Here is a 21,450-nt window from a genome sequence, read left to right on the forward strand (position 1 = left end):
TAAAAAAAATTTCCCTTTGCTAATAAAAAAAATAGTTGACTTTTTCACAGCTAACCATTTAAAGTAATGGCTAAATTCACTCTTTCCTGTTAAAAAGTAGAGGAAGGTTTAGTTACATTTATGTCAGTGACATTTTAGGAGAAATGCTCAGAAGGATTTTTCTACATTTTAGTAAAAAACACCAACTTGAATAAATGCTAGTTTATTTGACCATTTCTAGTTAATCTGCCACTGAATAAACATTTGAAAAAGTATTTAAGTCACACACTTTTACTGTTGATGTTAAAATGAGATCTCTAATGTTTACACTAGTTTCACTGTTACAATATTTGAAACTGTAGATATTTTTGCTGGAAACACTTTGCATCATTTTTACACATAAATTATTTGAAGTATTGAGTTTTGTGAAATAAAAATACTTTTTCCCCACCAGCAGTTGAACTAAAGTAAATCATATCAAAGCTCTAGTCTCATCATAACCAATTATAGACACCTGCTGTTTACTGGATTATATTTACCAATTACATCTAAAAAATAATATCATATTTGGAAAATTGTCAGTCATTTAAAATACCTGAATGTGGACACAATTTCATCATTTTTACAAAGTAAATCAGATGTTATGATCAGTGAGTTCAAACATTTCCTAGCTTCTCTCCTCGACCCAAATCCCACATCTGTCACTGAATGATCAGAAAAAGTTTTATTCCCAAGTTGCTGCATACAAACATGCATGAAATATTTATATGTACTGGAAAAGAAGAAGACATGGCTTAAAAAAATAATAAATAAAATAAAAATATTCATAGTATTGATTGATTCCCGGCAGAGTAACTGGTCACTGTAAGGTGTCGTAATAAGAGCGACGGACCGATGGTGTCCTCTGACAGTCTGAAACATCTCAGGAAATTCCTCAGAGAAGATCAGAGCTGCTGTTTGATCACTCAGATCTCCATCTGTAAGATTTTTGCTTTACCCACCCTGATGAAGAGAACAAACACCCTGCCAGTGAAGGAGTGTGTGAAGGTGTGTATGTGTGTGTTAGTATCCTGGTCAGACAACGACAGCTTTCCTCCGTCCCGGTCCAGATTCACTCGGATCCTCTGGAGTTTCTTCTGGACTGAGAGAAATGTGAAAGGAGCTCATGGAGAACACGCAGAGTATTTACCTTTACTGAACCCTAAAACCAACAATCCAGTCTCTCTGTCTCCCTTCCTCTGGACAGACTCTGCTAACACACCAAGCATCCAGTCTTCACTGTGTCCAACATCAACATCCCAGCTGTGGTTCCCTGAGTTAAAACCTTCAGAGCTCAGGACAGAACGCCATGACTTGAACCTCTCTGGATTATCAGGAAGCTTCTTCATCTCTCCTACTGTCCAACTGGTCAGATCGTCAGACAGGAAGAGTCTTGACCCAGCCGTGTTTGGGTCCAGAACCAGAGGAGTGTAGGTCACCATGTCCTTCATGTTGCTCCAGATGTTGAAGGCCAGGTTGCCCAGATGTTTGGCCTGGTCTATCAGAGCTCCTGAGGGCAGCTGTGGGTCCTCCAGCAGGGGGCAGCGCTGGACTCTTTCCACTGCAGCCTTGTAGTTGTGCAGGAATGAGACGTCTTCAGCTCTCAGCTCCTCCTCTGTGGCTCTGACTGTGTCTGAAAGAGCTGCTATCTCTCTGCTCAGAGCCTCCATCTTCTCCTTCATCATCCCTCTCTTCTGCTCCTCTTCCTCCCTCAGTGCAGCCAGCCTGGCCTCCTCTTCCTCTGCTAGAAACTGACGAAGCTTCTTAAACTGCTCAACAATCTGCCTCTCTGTGTGTCGGGCCTGGACCTTCATGTGTTCTGCTGTCTGATCAAACTTCTCTTTAACTTCCTTCTTCAGCTCCAGTTTCTCCTTTAAAGGCTCCAGAAATGTTTTCAGATTCTCTCTGTGATCCTGAGCAGCTTCATCGATGGGTCTGAATCTGTGCTTGGAGTGTTTTTCTGAATCTCTGCAGACGAGACAAACTGGCTGCTGATGGTCCAGACAGAAGAGTTTGAGTTTCTCAGAGTGCAGACTGCAGAGACCCTCTGAAACTTTCTGCTCTCTCTGCAGTAGGAAAGATTCACAGAGTCTCTTCAGAGTCAGACTAACTGGAGGATCTTTGGTCAACGATACGGTCTTACAAACTGGACACTCTGTTGCTGGTTTCTCTCTCCACCAGTTCATCAAACACTCCTTACAGAAGCTGTGGCTACATGACAGAACAAGCGGATCCTTAAAGACGTCCTGACAGACCGGACAGCAGAGATCCTCTGATCTGGAAGCCATTTTGTCTCTGAGTGAAGCTGAAACAGCAGCAGAGAAAATGTTTAAGAAGGAGGTTTGGTTCCTTTCTGCAAAAAATTCAGCATATTATAGAAAATGTGTCTTTTCTTACTATGTAAAGTCAATTATCACTGTGAACAACTAAGGTTTTTAAGAAAATTACTAATTTAATTATTCATTCATCGATCAATAAGATCTTTAGATTAACTCATTAAATAATGACTAGCATTTCTAAAGTCCAGACAACCTCAATTTCATTTGGACAAACAGCTGAATTTTATTAGAAGAATCTATGTAGTTACATTTTGATAGGAGGAAAGATCAAATATGATTCATTTGATCCAGTGACTCAAGTGGTTGAAAAATCTCATTAAAACAGAATATGGAAATCTCTGGTATAATTTTCCTAGTAATTTTTTTTAATTATTGAGTTTTAAAATTAAATACATTTATTCATAAGCAATATTTTTCACCTGCCCTGTGACAGACTGGCGACCTGTCCAGGGTGACCCCGTGACCCCGCCTCTCGCCCGGAACGCAGCTGGAGAGGAACCAGCAACCCTCCTGACCCCATTTAGGGAAGAAGGGTGTAAAGAAAATGGATGGATGGATATTTTTCACCACATTCAGTCCAAATCTGGAACAGATGGATATTGATAAAACAAAATAATTATTTCACAAATATTTGTGAGAATCTATTTAACTTTAAGTTGTGGTCTTCCAAAAACGGATGAACAGTCCAATTATAGTCATTCTTGGTCATTTTTTATTCACAAAGGCCTTTCTTAAAAAATAAAAATAAATAGTAATAATAAAAATCAGCCACATTTTAAAGTTTTTGAAGTGACCAAATTGTATTTAAAGGAAGTGTATGAATGTTGTAATAACGCAGAAGCCCAATCTTCATAGCAATATGTTAATAGTTTAACACTTTAATCATTTCTGCTCCTTTTCTCACACCATTTTGATGGCGTAGTATTTTCAGGCACAATTATTTTTATTTATTCTTTTTTTATGTCAAAATTTACTTTTTTGTTCTGATCTGGGGCTTTAAAATATTTCATATAGATTTCGTTATTTTATCTTTCTAGACAATTTGTCTAAAATGTCAGCTGATATCTAAAATATATAACACCCTGTCGTTTTTGTTAGCAAATACAAATGAACAAAAAAAGATGAATAACTAATAAAAACCTGCTGTTAGCATCAGTTTAGCTTAGCGAGTTAAAACTCGCTAAAAACTTCAGCAAACAAACTCAACCGTCCAGAGAAAAACAGCAGAACGATTCGTTCCGTTACGTTCAGCTAATTTATAACCGTGACAAAAAGCAATAATAGCAACCAGACAACGGCTGACCTGACAACAAACTTTCAAAAATAAAGGCTACAAACCTCGACGCTGCCGTCCGCGGTTCCTTCAATCTTTTCTTGATGTTTTATTGGCGGTTGGAAAAAAAACCTAAACACACCGTCGATCTTCTTCTTCTTGGTTTTAATGGCGGATGACAAACCATTTTAAGTTGCATTTACCGCCACCTACCGTGTGTGCTAAATTCCCTCATGTCTGTTTTACATTAGTACAGGCAATACAAGCTGAAAATGTGCTATATTAATAAAATTACATTTAACTGTTTATGACCACGAATATGACGTGGTATGAGGTCTGAAAATAAATAATCATTAAACAATCTGATTTGTTTTCTTTAAACTCCAGAGCTGCCTTCTCATTTCTGAACTTTTAGTTTTAGCTCTTAATACGTTAAATCACGGGTCAAACTCACGGCTCGTGGGCCAAATTCAGCCCGCCAGAAGTTTTTTTTGCGGCCCTCTAGATTCAAGTTTACAGTTGAGTTTTTAAATATCAAATCAAATCAGCAGTGTTGTTTATAACAGATTCCATGAAAGTGAAAATACATTTCATATTTAATTTCAAGAGGAACTCGTATAATACAGAAAAATGTATTTATTCATATTTTAAAAATTGTATCAATACTTCCTGGTCCTAGTGGCATTGTTGATCATGATGTGTCTGAAAAAGAAAATGAGTTTAAAACCTCGGCTTTAATTCATTCCAATCAGTTTCAAATGCAGAAATGAGGCTTCAGCTGTAAAAACTCTGGTTTTATTTCAGAACATGTTCAGTTTTAAGATGAAACAATAAAACATCAAATATTCCTCTTTTTAAAACACAAATCATTAGTGACCATCAGTCATCCTGATCTGCTCATATTTCTGACTCATTCCCACAAAAATGTCCAATTTGCTTCGTGAGTTTTTAATTTGCTGAAACTTTTGGGGTCAAAACATTTTTTTTCCTGCTTCATAAATCTGCTGTTCGCTAATAAAACCAGAACAGATGGAAACACGGAGGCTCTGCTGGGAGTTTCAAAAACCATCCCGAACAAGCACGACTCAAAACGGATCAACTGCAAGTTTCAACATAGATGGGGAGGGTTTCTCTCCTGGTGCATGCTGGGAGAATGGACTGGAATGCTAAGAACACCAGAACACAGCGAGGAAGAGGAGGAACACCAAATAAAAACAGGGAAGGATTAGCTTCAAGTTTCCAGAAACATCTTGTGAGTTTCCAGGATGAATAAAACCGGATAAAGTAAGAAGCTTTTAGTGTGGCGTTTTCCAGCTTCCTGGATAAAACCAGCTGTGTAAGTGTTCCTAAAGGTTCCTAAAGGTTCCTAAAGGTTCCGTCGGGCCGTCTCCATCCCGCCGGGTCGCTGAGGAACATGTAGTGTAACTGGCTGGAATTCATTTAAACTGAACCAAACACTGAACAACATGGAGGAAGCCCCAGGAGTCAGTTAGTGTCGTTGACAATCACAATGACCATGTGCTCCTCCTCCAGATTACCCACAGTCCTCTTGGCCGCCTGCAGGAACTGCTGCGAGAACTCCCCGGGCGGGAAGGCGTACAGCATGGCGCCCGGGGCGCCCTCCTTGGCGGCCGGCAGGCTCACCACGCCCGCCGCCTCCTTGTTTCGCAGGTAGGTGACCAGGTGGCGCAGCAGACGCACCTGCAGGCCCGGCTCCAGCCCCGGCGCCTGGCGGTCCACGGGCCCCTGCAGGGCCAGCAGGATGGCGAAGCCGTCCGGGCGGCCCAGCTTGATGCGGCGCGCCACCTCGTCCAGCCGGGCCTGGTCCATGCGCAGCCGCTGGGCGATCTTCAGCTGGCTGGGCTGGCTCTGCAGCTTCAGGCTGTCCTTCATCACCGTGTGGAAGTAGGCCGCGCCGCCCTCCAGCAGGAACAGGTCAGTGGGGAAGCTGCTGTTCTTCAGGGCGAAGAAGCCGCGCCATAGCCTGGACAGGGCGCCCTGGGCGAACTCTGACAGCGTGCTGGGGGAGGCCGGGGCGTCTGCGGCGGGCGAGGCGGCGCCGGCCGCCTCGGCGCGGTGGTGGTGGTTGTTCAGGTGGTCGCTGGAGGACCGCTTGCTGTGGTGGCGGCCGGCAGGAAGCTCTTCTTCGTTGGTGGCGGAGTGCCGTCCAGCGCCGCTGTCGGGGGAGTGGTCCCGCGGCTCCGTGGTGGAGTCGGGGGCGCGGACCCTCGCCCGGTCTGGGCTGGCATCAGGAGACACCACCCCTCCTGGACCGCGAACCCGCGACCTCCCACGCTCCTTCTCCTCTGGCGGCTTGTCGGCGGACAGGCTGCGGCTCCTCCTGCGGGGCCGCCTCTCCTCCCGCTCCTTCAGCCACCGCTCCCGGCTCTTGCTGCGGCTCCGCGCCGCCCGCCCGCTCCGCCCGAAGGCCTCCACCCCTCCGGCCCGTCGCTCCAGGCTGCGTGTGGGGCTGCTAGGAAAGTCTCTTTCCAGAAGGCCCCGCTCCCTAAGGGAGAGGAGGCTTTGGGGGGGCGGGGAGCGCTCCCGGCCGCCCCGCAGCTCCCTCTCCAGGCTGCGGTGGCGGCTGTACGCCTCCCCCAGGAGGTCGTAGTGGGCGGAGAGCGCGATGGGAGGCTGGTACCCGGGAGGGAAGGGCCGGGAGGGGCTCTCCTCCACCTTGGCGAAGTCCACCCGGAGTCGGTGCTCTGGGCCCCCCAGGGGGAAGCCCCTCATCTGGGTGCAGGCGGCCTGGGCGGCGTCCAGGCTTTCATACTGAATGTAGGCAAAGTTGTCCCCTTTCACATAGTCGATGTTCCTGATGCTGCCGAAGCGGTCAAACTCCCGGGCCAGAGCGGTCAGAGAGTTCCCAGGGCCCAGGCCGCCCACCCACAGCCGGGTGGTGGGATTCGCCTTGCCGTAGCCGATCTTTATAGGGTTCCCACCGATCAGCCGGCCTTGCATAGCCACCTTGGCCCGGTGGGCCATGTCCAGGTTCTGGAACTTCACGAAGGCATAAGCCCCGCCCTGACCGCGGGCCGGGCGTTTGATCACCACATCCTCAATGATGCCATACTTATCAAAGCCCCGCCGGAGCTCCGCCTCCGTCACGTTCCCGTCCAGGTTCCCGATGAACAGGTTGCTGGTGGCCCTCTGGTCGTCCTCCGGCTTCAGGTCCTCCACCACGGGCATGGGGGGGAACCCGAAGGGCCGCCCCCTCTCATCCAGCATCCCATAGTAATCCAGCAGCCGGTCCCGGTCCCGGGTCAGCGCCAGGCTCTCCAGGGCGTACTGCCGGGCCCGCAGTTCCCGCAGGCTGTTGACGGCGGGCCCGGGCGGGGATAGGGAACGCTGCCGGTAGGGGTACGGCGCATGCAGCGGGAGGTACCCGACGTCCGGCGGGGTCACACTCCGCCTCCTCACGTACATGGGCTCTATCTTCAGCTGGCGCTCCCCCAGTACCAGGCGGGACGACTTGGCGTGCCGGGCCTCCTTAGCGTCCTCCGGGTGGCGAAAATTCACGTAGGCGATCCGGCCCAGCTCCGGGGTGTGGGACAGCTTCACGCTCACGTCCCCGAACTTTTTGAATTCGTGGAACAGCGCGTCCTCCACGTCTTCGTCCGACACCTGCGAGCCCAGGTTGCTGATGAGCAGCGTCTTGTACTCCAGCGTCCCGGGCCTGGCGGCGGGCGGCTCGGCGGAGCGCAGCGGCGGGCGGCCGAGCAGGCTGAGTTCATGTCGGTGGTGGAGCTCCAGGGCGGCCGCCCGTTCCTCTCTGAGCCGCGGCTTCTCCCGCTCCCTGCTGCGGCTACGGCGGTGATAGCTCCGGCTCTCCGCCAGCAGCAGAGCCAGAGGCGGCGGGGGCAGCTCCTCTCTGCGGGCGCTCTCCCGCTCCCTTTCCCGTATCCGCTTAGCGATAGCTCGGGACGGGCTGCTCTCTCTCCCGGCCTGCCTCTTCATCTTTCACCGAAGGATGGAGCCCAAACTTTTCGGTGCCGTGCAGCGGGAATTCGGCGCTCGGAGTGGGTTCCTGGAGTGTTCGAGGAGACGAGGCGGCTGGGGACGGCTTCAGGGAGAGACGCGTTTCCAGGGCGGCCGCTGATTTTTGGCACATTTACAGTAAAAACGGTTAGAAACGATGGGAAACATTTCAGCATCACAGGAGCTGCACCAGGGCCGCCATCTTGGACAATAGGAATGTGCGCGTTCCCTGAGGAGGACGGAGGGCGCGGTGACGCAAAGGCAGCTGACGTCATGACGTTACGATTTGATTTCAAAACATTTGTCCGTTTTATTAGAAACTGATACATTTCTGCTAAATTTGAATACAAAAACTGTCTTTGAATCTTTAGAGGAATCTTTCTGAAGATCTTTTTAATTACTTTAGACTTTGGTTGCGTTTTACGTTAACCTTTAACTGCTAAGAGCTAGGAAAGGATTTCCGGCGCAGAGTGAGTCAAGATTTAAAACTCTTATAACAGTATATTTGAGATATAACTACACTTATCTCATTAAAAACCAAAATATTTTTCGTTTTAACGAGAAAGATTGTAAGTCAAACAGCAGCACCTCACAGGATGCTTGTTGTTTAGGAGATATCTGTCATTTTTAATTTTGTTCCCAACACTGGCTTCTGTATTTCACAAATTTTCAAAACAGATTTTTTGCTTATTGAAGTATGGAAGTCAGCCAATAAATTCTGGAACAGTACAATAAGCTGTACATCTTATTACCAGATTTAAAACTCGCTATGAGATTTATTAAACACCAAAATATAAAAAGGCTGTAATAAAACACCTCGCCGGGATGTTGGTGTCATTTAGATTTTTTATGACTTTTAAAACATCCTAATCGGTCAGATGAATATTTTTATTTCTTGTTACAACATGAAGCAAACTTTTAACAAGATTCTGATCTGTATTTATTTCCCAACTGTGGTTCCTGCATTTTCACAAATTTTCAGAATGCATATTTTATGCTTGTTCAAGAATGGAAGTTTAAGGCAGTAAGAGGCTATTGCTTTGAATATATTGTTCCTAGAAACTGCCAGGATTAATAAAATGTTTCATATCCTCTTGTTTTAACAAGATACAAAGTTAAAAAAAAAATTAAAATACAGAGTGAGAAGGAGTCCCATTGTGTCTTTTCGTCAAACTATTTCATATCTTGTCACAAGAAGCTCAGATTTTAAAGAAATCCTGCTTTTGTATTTATTTTGTATCTCTGACTTCTTTACTTTTCAGATTTTTAAAGCTTGTTAAAGAATGCCAGGTGCTAAAAAATAATTCAGAAAATTAAAAAAAGAAATTAAAAAATTTCTGAGCATAAAATACAAAATGTAAAACAAAAAGGTTTTGCTGGACTGATCGATCGCAATGAACAGGGAAAGATATTTGCAGAAAAATGAGACAAATCAACACCTGGAGCGTTGGAAAGGAAATGCTACAAGATACAATGAGCTGCAGGAAAAGATTTGAATTGATCTGATCTGAAATGGAAATTTAAATCTTAACATTTGTGCTGTTTTCTGGCTTAATGTCCACTTTTTATATCTTTACTAGAGCTCAATGCAAATGTTTCTGGAATGTCAAATTCTTAAACTGAAAGATTCTCCCAAAGATGATTTTAATTCTTGAATAAAAAAAAGAAAAAAAAACGAGCTGCAGAAAAGAGGCCAGAGTTGTCTTTGGTTCTAAACCTGGTTCAGAACCACAGAACCAGGTTTAGAACTCAGCAATCAGAGGTTCTGAAGGAGGGAAGCCAGAGAGCAGAACCAGATCATTTTATTCACATAAAGTCAAAAGAAAAAAGTTTGGAAAAACCTTTAATAAATACAGAAAATCACCTGAAAGAGAGTTGGACAGTGTCACTGCTTTTAAATTGTTTTACACTTGTGCATATGTATTATTAGTTTTATTTTGTGACCAGGTTGCTGTTTATTGCAGACTTCTGTCCAGGTCCCTCTTGGAAATAAGATCTAGATCTCAACAGGGTTCACCTGCTTAAATAAAGGAAATAAAAAGATAAGAAAATGTAATGGAACCAGGAATACAAACCATAAACGGGTCACTTTATGTTCTGTTTACTTCCTGTCTGAATGTTAGTCTGAACACCCTTTCAAAATAAAATACTTTGGGCTGTACGGCTGTTGGCAGTGATGGTGGTTTTAATCCAGGAAGAAACTCGTAAATAACGAAGCGGAGGAGACAGGAAGTGACTCAATGTGTTTAATGGTCTGACTGGTTCAATTGGAACAGAACCAGCCGAGTTAAGAACCGGTGGAGTGGGTCCGAATTCTCCTATAAATCAGAACCAGGTTTTAATGGAGGTGTGCAGTCCTGTAAACAGTCAGCAGGGGGCGCTGCTCAGAATTAGAAACGTGTTGGGGCTGAATGGACTCCAGGATGATGAAGGTGAGCTGCTGCTGGTCCGTTTTCCTCCGCTAGTCGGGCATTCTGGGATGCATACAAACTCAGGCTCTTATTGTGAAAGGATCGGAGAAACAGGAACTTCAGTTTAAAGTACAGTAGAAACTCTAAGCCTGCAGAGCAGACCGAGACGTGCTCTTCCTCCTCCTGGCAGGACTTCCTGTCTGCCCAGAGTCAGTGTCCCCGCCCCTACAGGTCTGTCCGTGCCTTGGCGGCTGCAGGCGCGTACTTGGGCATGAGCTCGGTTATTTTGCGGATGAAGTCGGACTTTTCGGCGCAGCCTTTGCACGACTCGCCCCACTCGTCCAGAATTTTCTTCAAGTCCTTGACTTTCAGCTTCTTCAGGTCCACTGTGGTCAGGTCCAGCTGCTTGTCTGCAGGACGACAAACAAACATGAGGAACGACAGAACCGACCCGCCTGGACAGAACCGACCCGCCTGGACAGAACCCAGCTTACCGTATCTCAGCTCGCAGATCTGACTGTCCTTCTTCTTGAGCTTCTCGCAGATCTTGTCCACCGGGACGTGGTAGCTGAGCGGTTTGGACACTTCGTTTATCATCTTTGTGGCGGCGTCGCTCGTCGCGCCGATGTAGTAACACTGGACAGACGGATGAGAAGGGAGAGATCGGATCAGAACATGTTCCAACATCTAAACCACAGGTATCAAACTGAAGGCCAGGGGGCCAAATCCGGCCTGCCAGAGCATCGCATGTGGCCCTCTAGAGGAGGAGGTCCAAAACTTTTAACCTCTGACCCCGTTAGCAAACCCACAGACGATGTTACAAAATACATAAACAGAGTTTAGAATTTTCTTTTAAATTTTCATTACATTCAGCAAAACCATTGACTCATTTAACTGGCTGTGTTCTGTGGTGGAAATGTTTTACCAGATCATATTATGACTTTACTACCAGATAATACAACTTTGCCACAATACTCTCTTTTTATAAAAAAATATGTAATTTGTCTTATCGCAAATTTTTCTTTATTCCCACATTTCTCATGTTTTGTTTCTTTAATCTGAATGTCAGAAATAACATCTGAATTATTATTATTATTATTTTATTTATCTATTTTTTTTCCCACCAGGGGGTCTTTTTGTGGCTCTAGTGTCCCTTATTCAACAGCAGGCTGACAGGAAGGGAGGAAGGAGAGGGGGGAAGACATGCGGCGAGTGTCGTCGGGTCCGGGAATCGAACCCGCGACGGCCGCGTCGAGGGCTGGGGGCCTCCGGGCGTGGGGTGCGCTGCCCTCTACGCCACCGGAGCACGCCCCACATCTGAATTATTTTAACTCATTTTATTTCAAAAAACAGAAAAAACATTTAAGATTAAAAAGTTGGAGGTTAATTTTTATTCATGTTTTTTCTCATCCCTCCAACATTTTGAGGCTCCAACAGCGCCCCCTGGTGGAAACCTCTCTGAAAACCACGGATCTAGATGAAGCATATTTCTAGCAATTAACTAATTTCATGATAAAGTTTAGTGAGCTCAATAATTTCCATTCTGATTAATATTTTTTGAAGGGAAATTTTGTTTAAATACTGCAAAGCTCCTAGCACATATTTATAATCAGCAGTACAAAATCAGTGCATCTAATTGCAAAACAAAAGAAAATTTTTAAATCACTGATCAGTATGAAAAGATGTTCAGTCATTAATTTTAAGAAGAACTCATCGAATGCAGAGACAGCGATTGATTGATATCTATAGTGATGCACAATATAAAGTATCGGCCAATATTAGATATTTTCTAACATAACATGATAAGATGATCTTGGGCCGATATCAGCCAAAATTTATTTTCATTTTGTTTCTGACCTTTTTTTCCTAAGCTGTCAAAATGGGTGTGTGTGTGTATATATATATATATATATAGATATATATAGATATAATTGCTAAATATTAGTTATTGGCCCAAATTCTCTTACTGGTGTATCCCTACATATTTTAACTGCTAATAATGGGTTTCATCAATACATTCTGGCACAACGTTTATGATGTTGATGTGGCCCAAAATGAAAATGAGTTTGACACTCTAATCTAAAAACAGAACCTGAAGACAAACATCTGACATTTAACTCCCAGAGCAGCGATTTACTCACAAATCGGTTCTCTTTTCCTTTGGTGTCACTGCAGCTCTTCAGCAGCTCCTTCTCAACATCGGCACTGTTGGGGTTGGAGTCCTTCAGCGACTCGTAAAACTTCCCCAGGAAGGAGACGCACACTGGAACAGACGGGAGATGAACACGGTCAATCTAACAGAAGATTGACGAGTCCAGAACCTGAAGACTGAGATTAGGATTATCACTGGAAAACTACGAAGATTAGTCAGGAATATTGGACTAAAACGACCTGGGCTTTATTAACATAATAACACTTATGATTTGAGATTTCTTTAATGCAGGGGAGCCCAAAGTGGCCCCTGCATTAAAGGCATCCTGCACGTTTTATCCTCTCCCTGGTGCTAACAACCTTTTCAGGAAGTCAATCTTCTTTTTGGCCTGTTAATGAGCCATCATTCGGTCCAGGTGCGTTAAACCAGGGAGAGAACTAAAACATGCAGGATGCCGGCCCTCAGGGGCCACTTTGGGCATCCCTGCCTTAATGTTTTCAGAAAACAGCAATGAGGTTGTCCCAGCCTGGAAAAAGATCCGAAGCCTGAAAGTTTTGATCCATTTGAATAAAATCTGCCTGCAGACAAATTCACTGCAGAACCAACTGATTTCACTCGGGTATTTTTCCCTCTGATTGGGGAAATTTTCTCAACTGCACACAATTTGATCAACATGAAGGTTTTCAGAACATTTTTGGGATCATATTCTAAAAGTTGATCACTTTGGTCACATCTTCCTCCGAACTTTGTTCCATAGATTATGGTTTTAAATCAGCTGAATAAATTTTAATGCAGCAAGAGCTAGTAAGCTGGTTTAGTTATTAATAACAATAATAAAAAAGATCATTCTTAGGCGTGTTTTCAGATTTCTGAACATTTCCCCTGATTATTTTACTTCTGATCATCTTTGCATCACGCAGAAACATTTTTTAAATGCTACTAAAATGCTAACTAACTATTTATAACCAGGAGCACAAACATGAAGTTCTCGTTCCTCCAGGCCAAAGACGGATTTGCTTCATTCCTGGTCCATCAGGTTCTGGATTTGTCCAGAACATTTCAGATATTCTAGATCAGATTCTGCTGCAACAGAGTTCTGCAGAATCGTTGGACCCAGAGCCTTGCAGCAAAACTTTGTCCAAAGTCATCTAATCTTCTCATCCTGATGACCATCCACCTGATGATGCATTGGTCCAGTTCTGGTTCTGTGATCTTTAATGGGTCCGCAGAAGGGATCAGCAGCTCCATCTCTGTTCTTAAACCAGGACAGTTCCAACATCCACTCCCAGAACGGAATGTTCACATCTAAACCTCAGAAACATGGCTGCTCAGTTGGTGATGCATTCACTGACTGATTTGTAAATTATTGGCCCTAATTTCAGACCTATTAGCAGCCTTCCGTTAAAGTAGGGGGGGGGATCTTAACTATTAAACATGTTTTACTTTATTTGCTTAATTCTTTTTATTTTTCGTCCTCCATCCCATTTATAATTTTCTATGAAAACTATAAAACGTCCTGCCTGCGATGAACACGTTGAGAAATGTGGTGGAGGAATTAAGATTTCCTCCCTGGTGTCTTCTGAATTTAATTGGTGCATTTCGTCACCAAACTTCGTTCAGATAACATCACTTAGGAAGGTATTGATTTATCCTCTTTGATAAAGAAAAACGTGTACACAAAAATGTAGGATATAGTCAAACACCTCAAAATCAACAAATCGGGTAAAGTTTGAATCATTTTCTCTGCTGCTGGAAAGTTTCTGGAGCTCAAAGCTGGTTTAGCGATCGCTAACAGCAGCTAGCGCCTCGTCCTACCTTCACATTCTCCTTCCTTCAGGCCTTCAACAGGTCCCAGTAAGAAGGCGAGGGCCAGAACCACTGACAACCCGCTCAAACGCAACATTTTTCGGCTTCAATAAAGTCAGAAGGACGTCCGTGGAACCGCTGTTGGACACCGACAATCTGAACTCATGAGTCTCCACCGCTTCGGAGCTGACGGACGCCGGTAAAACTGGTGGAGTGTCGGCTCCCGCACACGCGCCTCCTGATTGGTCACAGCATCCACAAACCTACACGCACTTTCCTCTGATTGGATAGCGGCACCACTTTCCGGGGACAACGTCCAGTTGTCGTGCTCTGATTGGTCCACAGTGACACTGCGTTGTTAAAATGACAGGATCTTCCTAGAGGAAAAATATACCTAAAAAATAAAGTTTAAACCCACTTTGAGAAAGAAAAGCAAACACATTCTTTGAGATAAACATGGCTATAACCAGATTCAATTCGCTGAGATAAAACCTGCTATAGTGTAGCGACATAAAGGAGGAACAAGCTGAGTGCTCTTATTTATTCTTCATAAATATATTTAAAATATTGTTTTTTTACATCTATTTGTATAATTTTATTACATCCACTCAGTCATGAATCAATTTAATTACAAAGGCAAGAAGACCAAACTAGGAAATTGTTTAAATTTAAATTTTACAGTTATGGCTGAAAATAACTGTATTCAACAGTTCTGATGTTTTTATGATTTTAAAACATATTTCAGATGCTACACAATGTAAAATCACAATCAAATTATGGAGTGTTATACTTTATATCAGGTTTCATCTGCACTCAGGACTTCCTGTTCTTTAGTGTTGGATAAAAGTGAAGAAATAATTCCATAACTTCCGAGCTGAGGCGATGAAAGAGTCCTGTGATCCGGACCACGCTCTGCTGTTTTAGAGGAACATTTGAACTTTGACCTTCAGGTGCAAGAATCCTACTGAACCTGCAGGAAGAGGCGGCGCTGTCGAGAGATTTAACTGTAAAGTCTCAGGTAACCCTGAAATCAGCAGATTCTTTTCTGAAGAAAAACAACAACATTCCCAGTGGATCATTCAGCTTCTTTATTCACCCAGGAACCACAGACAGAATCCCAGCTGGGATTAAAACTCCCACGAGTTTTTATCCCAGCTGGGATTAAAACTCCCACGAGTTTTGGCAACTTCATTTGTAAACTTGAAATCTGGAAAACAGAGTGATTGACAGAAGACACAGAAACCAGATGAAACCTACAGAGACGCTCGGCTGAGGCGCGATCCAGTCAGTCTGAAGGGATTATAATCCAGATTAAAACAGCTTTAATCTAACCCACACCTCTCCTCTGTGACTGCTGAAGGTCTAGGTGTACATCATCTCAGCCATGTGCGACATCTTCTTGGGGATGTAGAGGTAGTACTCCATATAGCCGGAGAGGTCCTCTATCGTGATGTCATCGACGTAGGCGCGCGCCTGTTCCGAGCAGGACCGGGGAGAGCCAGAGGCCAGCGGCGACGCAGCGCAGGGGGCGGAGCTACCGGACGCCAGCGGCGACGTGGCGGAGCTGCCGCTGAGAGTTCTGGCCTCGTCCTGCTGGGCGCTGCGCAGCCCTGTGAAGGAGTAAACCTCCACGCCGTTCCAGCCGGGCCCTTGCTGCCTGCAGCTGCAGCCGGATCCGGCTTCGCGCTCGCCGCCGTCCTGTGAGCCGGCGGCAGCATGGAGGGGGCAGCCGCAGGGGGATTGCGTTCCCTCCGTGCAGTGAAGCTCAGATAGAGCCCGAAAATCTGCGGCATCGGACCTCAGCGGCGCCGAGGCTCCATCGGGGGAAACCTTCTCCTCTCCAGAGTGCCCGCCTTCCCACCGTGGGGGCGCTGCTGCCGTGGCAACCTCTGGCGACAAGCCCACCCCCCCCACCCGGGTCTCATAACTCGGACTGACTCCGAACAGAACAGGTGAGCAGCGGCCCGGCACAGCAGAGCAACGCTGCTCCGCCTGGACCGGAATGTCGTCGGCTGCCGGGTCGGACACGGCCAGTCGCTGCTGCTTCAGGCCGCCGCCAGGAGGCGCCAGAGCCGAGGCGGCGCTGCTGCAGTAGGTGAACCTGGGCGGGTGTAGGATGGGGGACTTCGACCGCCGACGGCGCTGGCTCCTCGATGACGTTCCTCTGGAGGTTTTCCTCGTGCAGCTGAAGGAGAAAAGACGGGAAGGATGGGAATATCTGCCGGTTCTGGTTCTGATCAGATGGATTAGTGCAGATGATACAGGAGCTCATTGCATGATCTGTCTCTTATTAAACAGTCACAACATGGAGATCATTTTAACAAATATGTAGAAACATATTTTTATAAAGATTACAAACTGCAGCTTCATAGAAGCTCTGAGTTGAGATGGTGAGAACCTTCCTGATGTTCTCTGGTCCAGCAGAACCCAGACTGATATGGAATCATGTGATGAACTGACTTTATGCTAAGACTGCCTGCCGTATCGCTGCAGCTCCGGGCCGGGTCCACCTACCAGTGCCAGGTGTCCTTGGTGTTGCTGAGTTTGGCCTTCGCTCCGCTGGTGCCGTCCAGACCGACCCGGGCCGGCGCTCTGGGCGTCAACGCATCGGAAACGCTCTCAGCTCCGGACAAACTGGACAAACAGAAGAGAAATCGTCTTGATCCAAAATGTTTCCACAGACTGCAGAGAGGAACATTAAAGCAAAAACTAATTTTCACATCTGGTTCTGATCCAGATCGCATGAGGGAATCATCAGCAGGAACCAATCAGGAGCCTCCGCTGGCTTTCCTGATCCGTTTAGGAAAAGCTGAGACGAAAAACCTGAAACTAAAGTAACAACATCACACTCCAGGGTCAAAGGTCACCTACCTCTCAGCGTCGACCCTGAGCTTCTTGAAGGCCGTCTGCAGCGTCTCCTCCTCGCAGTCGTTCCCTCCGGCCTCCATGGTGGGAGGAGGCTGCTCCGACCAGCCCCCCAGCTGCAACACAAACGTCTCGTCAAAACGCTTCATATTTTCACTTTCTACTGGGATCGAACCCTCGACCCGCTCAGCTTTAATCCCACAACGACTAAACGCTTCCACTTTCTCAACTGTGACCCTTGAACCCATCATATAAGTTATGATTCACCCACCACATGGTGGCGCTGTTTAGATAATTGTTGTATTCCAGTCTTCTTTTTCTCTCACTGGGAGCAGTTACTGGCTGTTGCTATGACAACAGACTATTGTCAGTTATTAGAATATCTCTATCACACCATTTTCTAAAATCTTAAAGATTTGACCACTTTACCCAATCTGGTCTGAGTTTTAATCTGCACAATAAAACATTTGAAAAGCTTTCTATAAAATATTTCAAGGTTTTCCGATTAAAATCTGAACAAGAAGGCCTTGAAATCTTTTTTTTTTTGTCTTTTTTTTCCAAATATAATACATTTCCAAAATTCTACTTTATGTCTAAAGTAGATTGTGGAATATTTCATCCTGATCTGAATGATCCAGGTCACTGTTGGAAACATTTTCCTCTCTGTTCTGCTGAATAAAACCTGCTTAGAGCCACTAACATGAACCAGCATTTAAAAGAAAAGACAACTTATCATTTCTGATAAAGATCTACTGAAACACATTTTTTATGTTTTTAGGTTTAATAGAAGAGGACGGACAACATTTGTTCCATGGGATGTTGATCCAAATCAGCATTCCTGCCACTTTTAGTGTCGTTCTGTCAGAAAAAGTCAATGTAATTAACCCATGAAAGGCTGACAAACTTGCATTTAAAAAAATAATATCTATGAAAGACAGATATTCATTGTATCTTTATGAAGAAGAAAAAATCTTATTGGGATAAGAATTTTGATTTATCAGGACAATAAATACTAACTAAAAAAATTCAAAACCTCCCAAAATGCCAGAATAGTTATATATACTACTAGTCTCATTAAAGTATCAATAGATATGAGAATATTAGTGATAAGAATCACACTTTCCATGTCACTGGTGTCCGTTTGAAAATGAGTTTGTCTTTATTGTCAATTTTATTGTTATTTTCAATAAATATAAAAAAATATTGTGATAAGATTATAAGACAATATAATCCACCTCTTTTATTTATAATTAAAAACATTCTTTAGTTCTTTATAATATTTGCTAACGCTGAAGGTGCCACTGTTGAAGCAACATCTCTGGTCTTTTAAACTGAATTTTTTGTGCTTTCATACTTGAACTAAAAGATTCTCTAAACAATAATTAGGTTTTAAAGAATCTATTAGAAAATGCTGAATAATTCAGTTCCGGATCAACTAGTATAGGTAGTTAGATCTGATCAAATGTTGTCTAAATCTGTGAAATGTGCTTTTAGTTTGGCTAACTTTAGCGCCCGTTAGCATGCTAATGAAGCAGCTAACTGATTAGACGGAACCTTTGCGGTTCTGAACAGCTTTAAACTCTGAATTGGTAGACGGGTAGAACCCCAGCACTCACGGCTCAGGTTGTCCGGGCCACGCCAAGCACAAGTCCAGAAGAGTCCAGAAAATTCTGGCTGGTTCCAAAGAGGCTAAAGGGCAGAAGCTAATGCTAGCTCTGTCTCCGCCAAAACACAATCCAAAAAAAACAAAAAACACGGCAGACTCAAAACCCGGAGCAGGTTCTACAGAACTGCTAATGGACCGACACCAGCGCTAAATATATGCAGCAGCCAAATACTCGGGGTTTTCGAACCGGATCGGGACTTTTCTCCGTCAGAAGCGTCTTGTTTACAGTCGAACCGTCTGCAGTGACTCTGCAACAACTGACGTCACTAGCCCAGAAACCAACCCGACGAGCTGTATGGAAGTCCCGTAGTGTCGTTAAAATGTGCTTGGATTTTAAGCCTTATGTATTAATTAGCATTAAAAATATTTTATTCATCCTGTTTGTTTTACCCTGTACTGTGATTATCGTGTTCTTTGTTTTATTATTATACATTCATAGACCTGAAAAAAAACTAGTATGGTGCTCTACAGGTGCCTACTTTATGTTTAAAATATATTTAGTTTTATCATTTTAATCAAAATTGAACCTATTGTAACATTGATGAATAATGTACAGAATATATTAAGTATTCTATCGTTCAATCTCCACTTCACTTATACTTAAGTAATGGCTGCAGCAAACAATTATTGTAGTTATTTTATTATTCTATTGAGTATTCATAAAAGCATCACTTTTGTGTAATATTTCGAAGGTTTCTTGACAAATACAACAGTATTGTCTGATTATATGTTAGTCAATAATATTACAAACCATCCTTCAGATCTACAAATACACAGAGTTTCTGTCTTTCTCTCTTAAGTTCCTTCAGATACAAAATATAGGACATTTTTAAATCAGCTTGTCATTTCATGTATTATTTTTAGAGCTAAATATTCTTCTTATTGTTGTTAAAACTTAAAATATAAAAATAACTGTCTGACGTTCAGAAAACTTAATAACTCCTTATAAAGATTATTTCAAGTAAATATAGAAATTTGGTTCAATCAATTGAACCAAAAATATAAGTTTTAAATAGATGCAAATAAATCTGTGTGTGAGATCAGGACTTTTGGAAGTGGAATTTGGTCTTTGTACATTTGAGTACTAACCCGGAATGCTTCTCCACCTTTTAACTTCCACCCTTCCCCTAATAAATCCCCACTCCCACTTCAATCATCTAAATAATTGAAAAATAAACACTTTTAAACACTTGAATTTTTCATGTAATTGTGTTATCTTCAATTACTCTTTGAAAAATATAAATTAATGAGTTTCAACAACATTTAATTTTCCTTTGGGATAAATAAAGTATTTTTGAATTGAATTAACTTTGAAACATTAAGTGTATTATAGTAAAACAACAACAACAACAACAACAACAGCAACAACAACAACAACAACAGCAACAACAAAAACAGCTGTCCACAACACAACTCATCACAGATTAAAAAAAGAAACCTTTCATGCATCTTTGCCAATGCTGTTGATCATGTTGCCATGGAAACAATAGAAGCACGCCAGTTTCCAAGATTATTGCTATAAATAACAGCATCTTTAAAAATTATTTGCAGTAGTAATTTTGCCCTCCGGAGAAGAACCTAAATGTTATTTTTTCCTTCTTTCTTTTTTTGCTGCGCACCACTAAAAATGGCCACCAGGAGGCAGCACCTGCTCAGGTTTTTCCTACTGGAGCTGCTCTGTTTGCGCTGCAGGGTTACAGAGTTAACTTTTTTTTGAGAATGGCCCAGAATGCTTCGGCAGGGTGTGCCTGTTTTCCCTCCGGGATCAGAAACAGAATCAGCAAACAGTGAAAGAACTTACAGTAAGTCGCCAAACCTGTTCCATCCTCAGAGAACCGTGAAGAAGAAGAGGAAGAAGAAGTAAACAAAAGGTGGAGAACTGTTCTCATGTTTATCTAACAGAGATTTCTCAATCTCTGTGCCGTCTCTGGGGGATTGATTATGTCCCAGAGGAAAAACCTTCCAGGAAGAAACTCATGTCTGCATTCCCAAAGTGACTCTTTTTATCCAAAAAGGAAACAACTGAAAATGTTCAGATCTGACAAAACAAAAATTAATTCAGCTGCTTTCCAATTAGTTCATGTCCTCATCAAATGGAAATTACATTTCCATCTTACGGTGAAAAAAATGGTTAAGTGTCAATAGGTGGCGCTGTTCTGTGTAAAACAAAGCCCCAAACCCAAAAGAGCCCTGGAGGTTCTCTCTGGTCTCTGATCAAAGCTTCTGGTTTCGTTTTAAATCTGCTTCATCTTCTGGCTGCTGCCTCTAGGGGGCGCTCCAGAGGATCAACTACCACCATCTCAACCACAGCATCTCTGCAAATCCTGAGTCATTCATGAACTTCCTCTTCCCTCTGCCAGGTCCATATTAGAGCTCTGCTGTCTCATTGTCTCTGCCTCACTGTGGTGTCTTCTGGGAAATGTAGTTCCCTGGGGACTTAGGTGTCCCCTCATTGGTCGATCCTAGAACCCTTCCACACACCTCACCACTGTCTCACTGCCACAGCCCTGTTAGCACAGCTAGCTAACAATCTCTACTCTGTTTATTAAAGTGAGACTCACTTTCAAATCAACTCTTTTTGCTTGACAAACTGTCTAAATATGGTACTTAGATTTCAGTCTTTTTGACAATTTTTTTATTTGTTATATTCTGAAAAGAAAGTCACCAGGTCTGAAAAGTCACTAAATGTAGCAGCAAAGTTGCTAAGATGGCAACCATTCTTTCCCGCGACGTGACCACGCCCACTCATCCCAAACTGACCACGCCCCAAACGTATTTGCTCCGCCCTCTTTTGTTAACATTTTTGACATTTGTCAGGGGGCGGGGCTAGGCTCTCTTTAAAGTCACAGTATAAAAAACCTCAACATTTCCGCCTGCTGGCTAAATGAGCCGGCTTGTTGTGTTTTCAGAGTCAGAGGAAGTTTTGCCTGTGAGGGGAATCA

At 43.8% G+C, this 21,450-nt stretch overlaps 4 protein-coding genes across 4 annotated transcripts; all 4 read right to left on the reverse strand.

Annotated features, from left to right (window-relative positions):
• Positions 1–817: 817 nt before the first annotated feature.
• Positions 818–4,275, reverse strand: LOC122834774 (E3 ubiquitin-protein ligase TRIM35-like). Its single transcript, XM_044123501.1, has 2 exons — positions 3,696–4,275; positions 818–2,323 (listed from the first exon to the last, which is right to left on the reverse strand). Exon 2 carries the CDS (start codon positions 2,304–2,306, stop codon positions 1,143–1,145), a length of 1,164 nt encoding a protein of 387 aa, XP_043979436.1. The 5' UTR covers positions 2,307–2,323; positions 3,696–4,275; the 3' UTR covers positions 818–1,142.
• Positions 4,276–4,345: 70 nt separating this feature from the next.
• rbm15b (RNA binding motif protein 15B) lies at positions 4,346–7,921 on the reverse strand. The gene has a single exon (XM_044123500.1). The coding sequence runs from the start codon at positions 7,585–7,587 to the stop codon at positions 5,116–5,118; it is 2,472 nt and encodes an 823-aa protein (XP_043979435.1). The 5' UTR covers positions 7,588–7,921; the 3' UTR covers positions 4,346–5,115.
• Positions 7,922–9,840: 1,919 nt separating this feature from the next.
• manf (mesencephalic astrocyte-derived neurotrophic factor) lies at positions 9,841–14,214 on the reverse strand. The gene is made up of 4 exons (XM_044123502.1): positions 13,987–14,214; positions 12,161–12,282; positions 10,514–10,655; positions 9,841–10,429 (listed from the first exon to the last, which is right to left on the reverse strand). The coding sequence occupies exons 1-4, from the start codon at positions 14,072–14,074 to the stop codon at positions 10,245–10,247; spliced, it is 537 nt and encodes a 178-aa protein (XP_043979437.1). The 5' UTR covers positions 14,075–14,214; the 3' UTR covers positions 9,841–10,244.
• Positions 14,215–15,041: 827 nt separating this feature from the next.
• oser1 (oxidative stress responsive serine-rich 1) lies at positions 15,042–18,796 on the reverse strand. The gene is made up of 4 exons (XM_044121197.1): positions 18,459–18,796; positions 16,849–16,958; positions 16,492–16,611; positions 15,042–16,162 (listed from the first exon to the last, which is right to left on the reverse strand). Exons 2-4 carry the CDS (start codon positions 16,923–16,925, stop codon positions 15,340–15,342), a joined length of 1,020 nt encoding a protein of 339 aa, XP_043977132.1. The 5' UTR covers positions 16,926–16,958; positions 18,459–18,796; the 3' UTR covers positions 15,042–15,339.
• Positions 18,797–21,450: the final 2,654 nt, after the last annotated feature.

Source organism: Gambusia affinis, linkage group LG07, assembly GCF_019740435.1.
Source record: "Gambusia affinis linkage group LG07, SWU_Gaff_1.0, whole genome shotgun sequence".
Classification (NCBI taxonomy): Eukaryota; Metazoa; Chordata; class Actinopteri; order Cyprinodontiformes; family Poeciliidae; genus Gambusia; species Gambusia affinis.

Bases quoted from the DNA above. Each gene is read 5' to 3' on its own strand.
- LOC122834774 (XM_044123501.1), bottom strand. From the start codon at position 2,306: ATGGCTTCCAGATCAGAGGATCTCTGCTGTCCGGTCTGTCAGGACGTC.
- rbm15b (XM_044123500.1), bottom strand. From the start codon at position 7,587: ATGAAGAGGCAGGCCGGGAGAGAGAGCAGCCCGTCCCGAGCTATCGCT.
- manf (XM_044123502.1), bottom strand. From the start codon at position 14,074: ATGTTGCGTTTGAGCGGGTTGTCAGTGGTTCTGGCCCTCGCCTTCTTA. The intron at 12,283-13,986 runs GTAGGACGAGGC...CGTCTGTTCCAG, and splicing joins GAAGGAAGGAGAATGTGAAG to TGTGCGTCTCCTTCCTGGGG. The intron at 10,656-12,160 runs GTGAGTAAATCG...CCGTCTGTCCAG, and splicing joins AAGGAAAAGAGAACCGATTT to TGTTACTACATCGGCGCGAC.
- oser1 (XM_044121197.1), bottom strand. From the start codon at position 16,925: ATGGAGGCCGGAGGGAACGACTGCGAGGAGGAGACGCTGCAGACGGCC. The intron at 16,612-16,848 runs GTAGGTGACCTT...CTGTTTGTCCAG, and splicing joins CTCAGGGTCGACGCTGAGAG to TTTGTCCGGAGCTGAGAGCG. The intron at 16,163-16,491 runs GTAGGTGGACCC...TTTCTCCTTCAG, and splicing joins ACCAAGGACACCTGGCACTG to CTGCACGAGGAAAACCTCCA.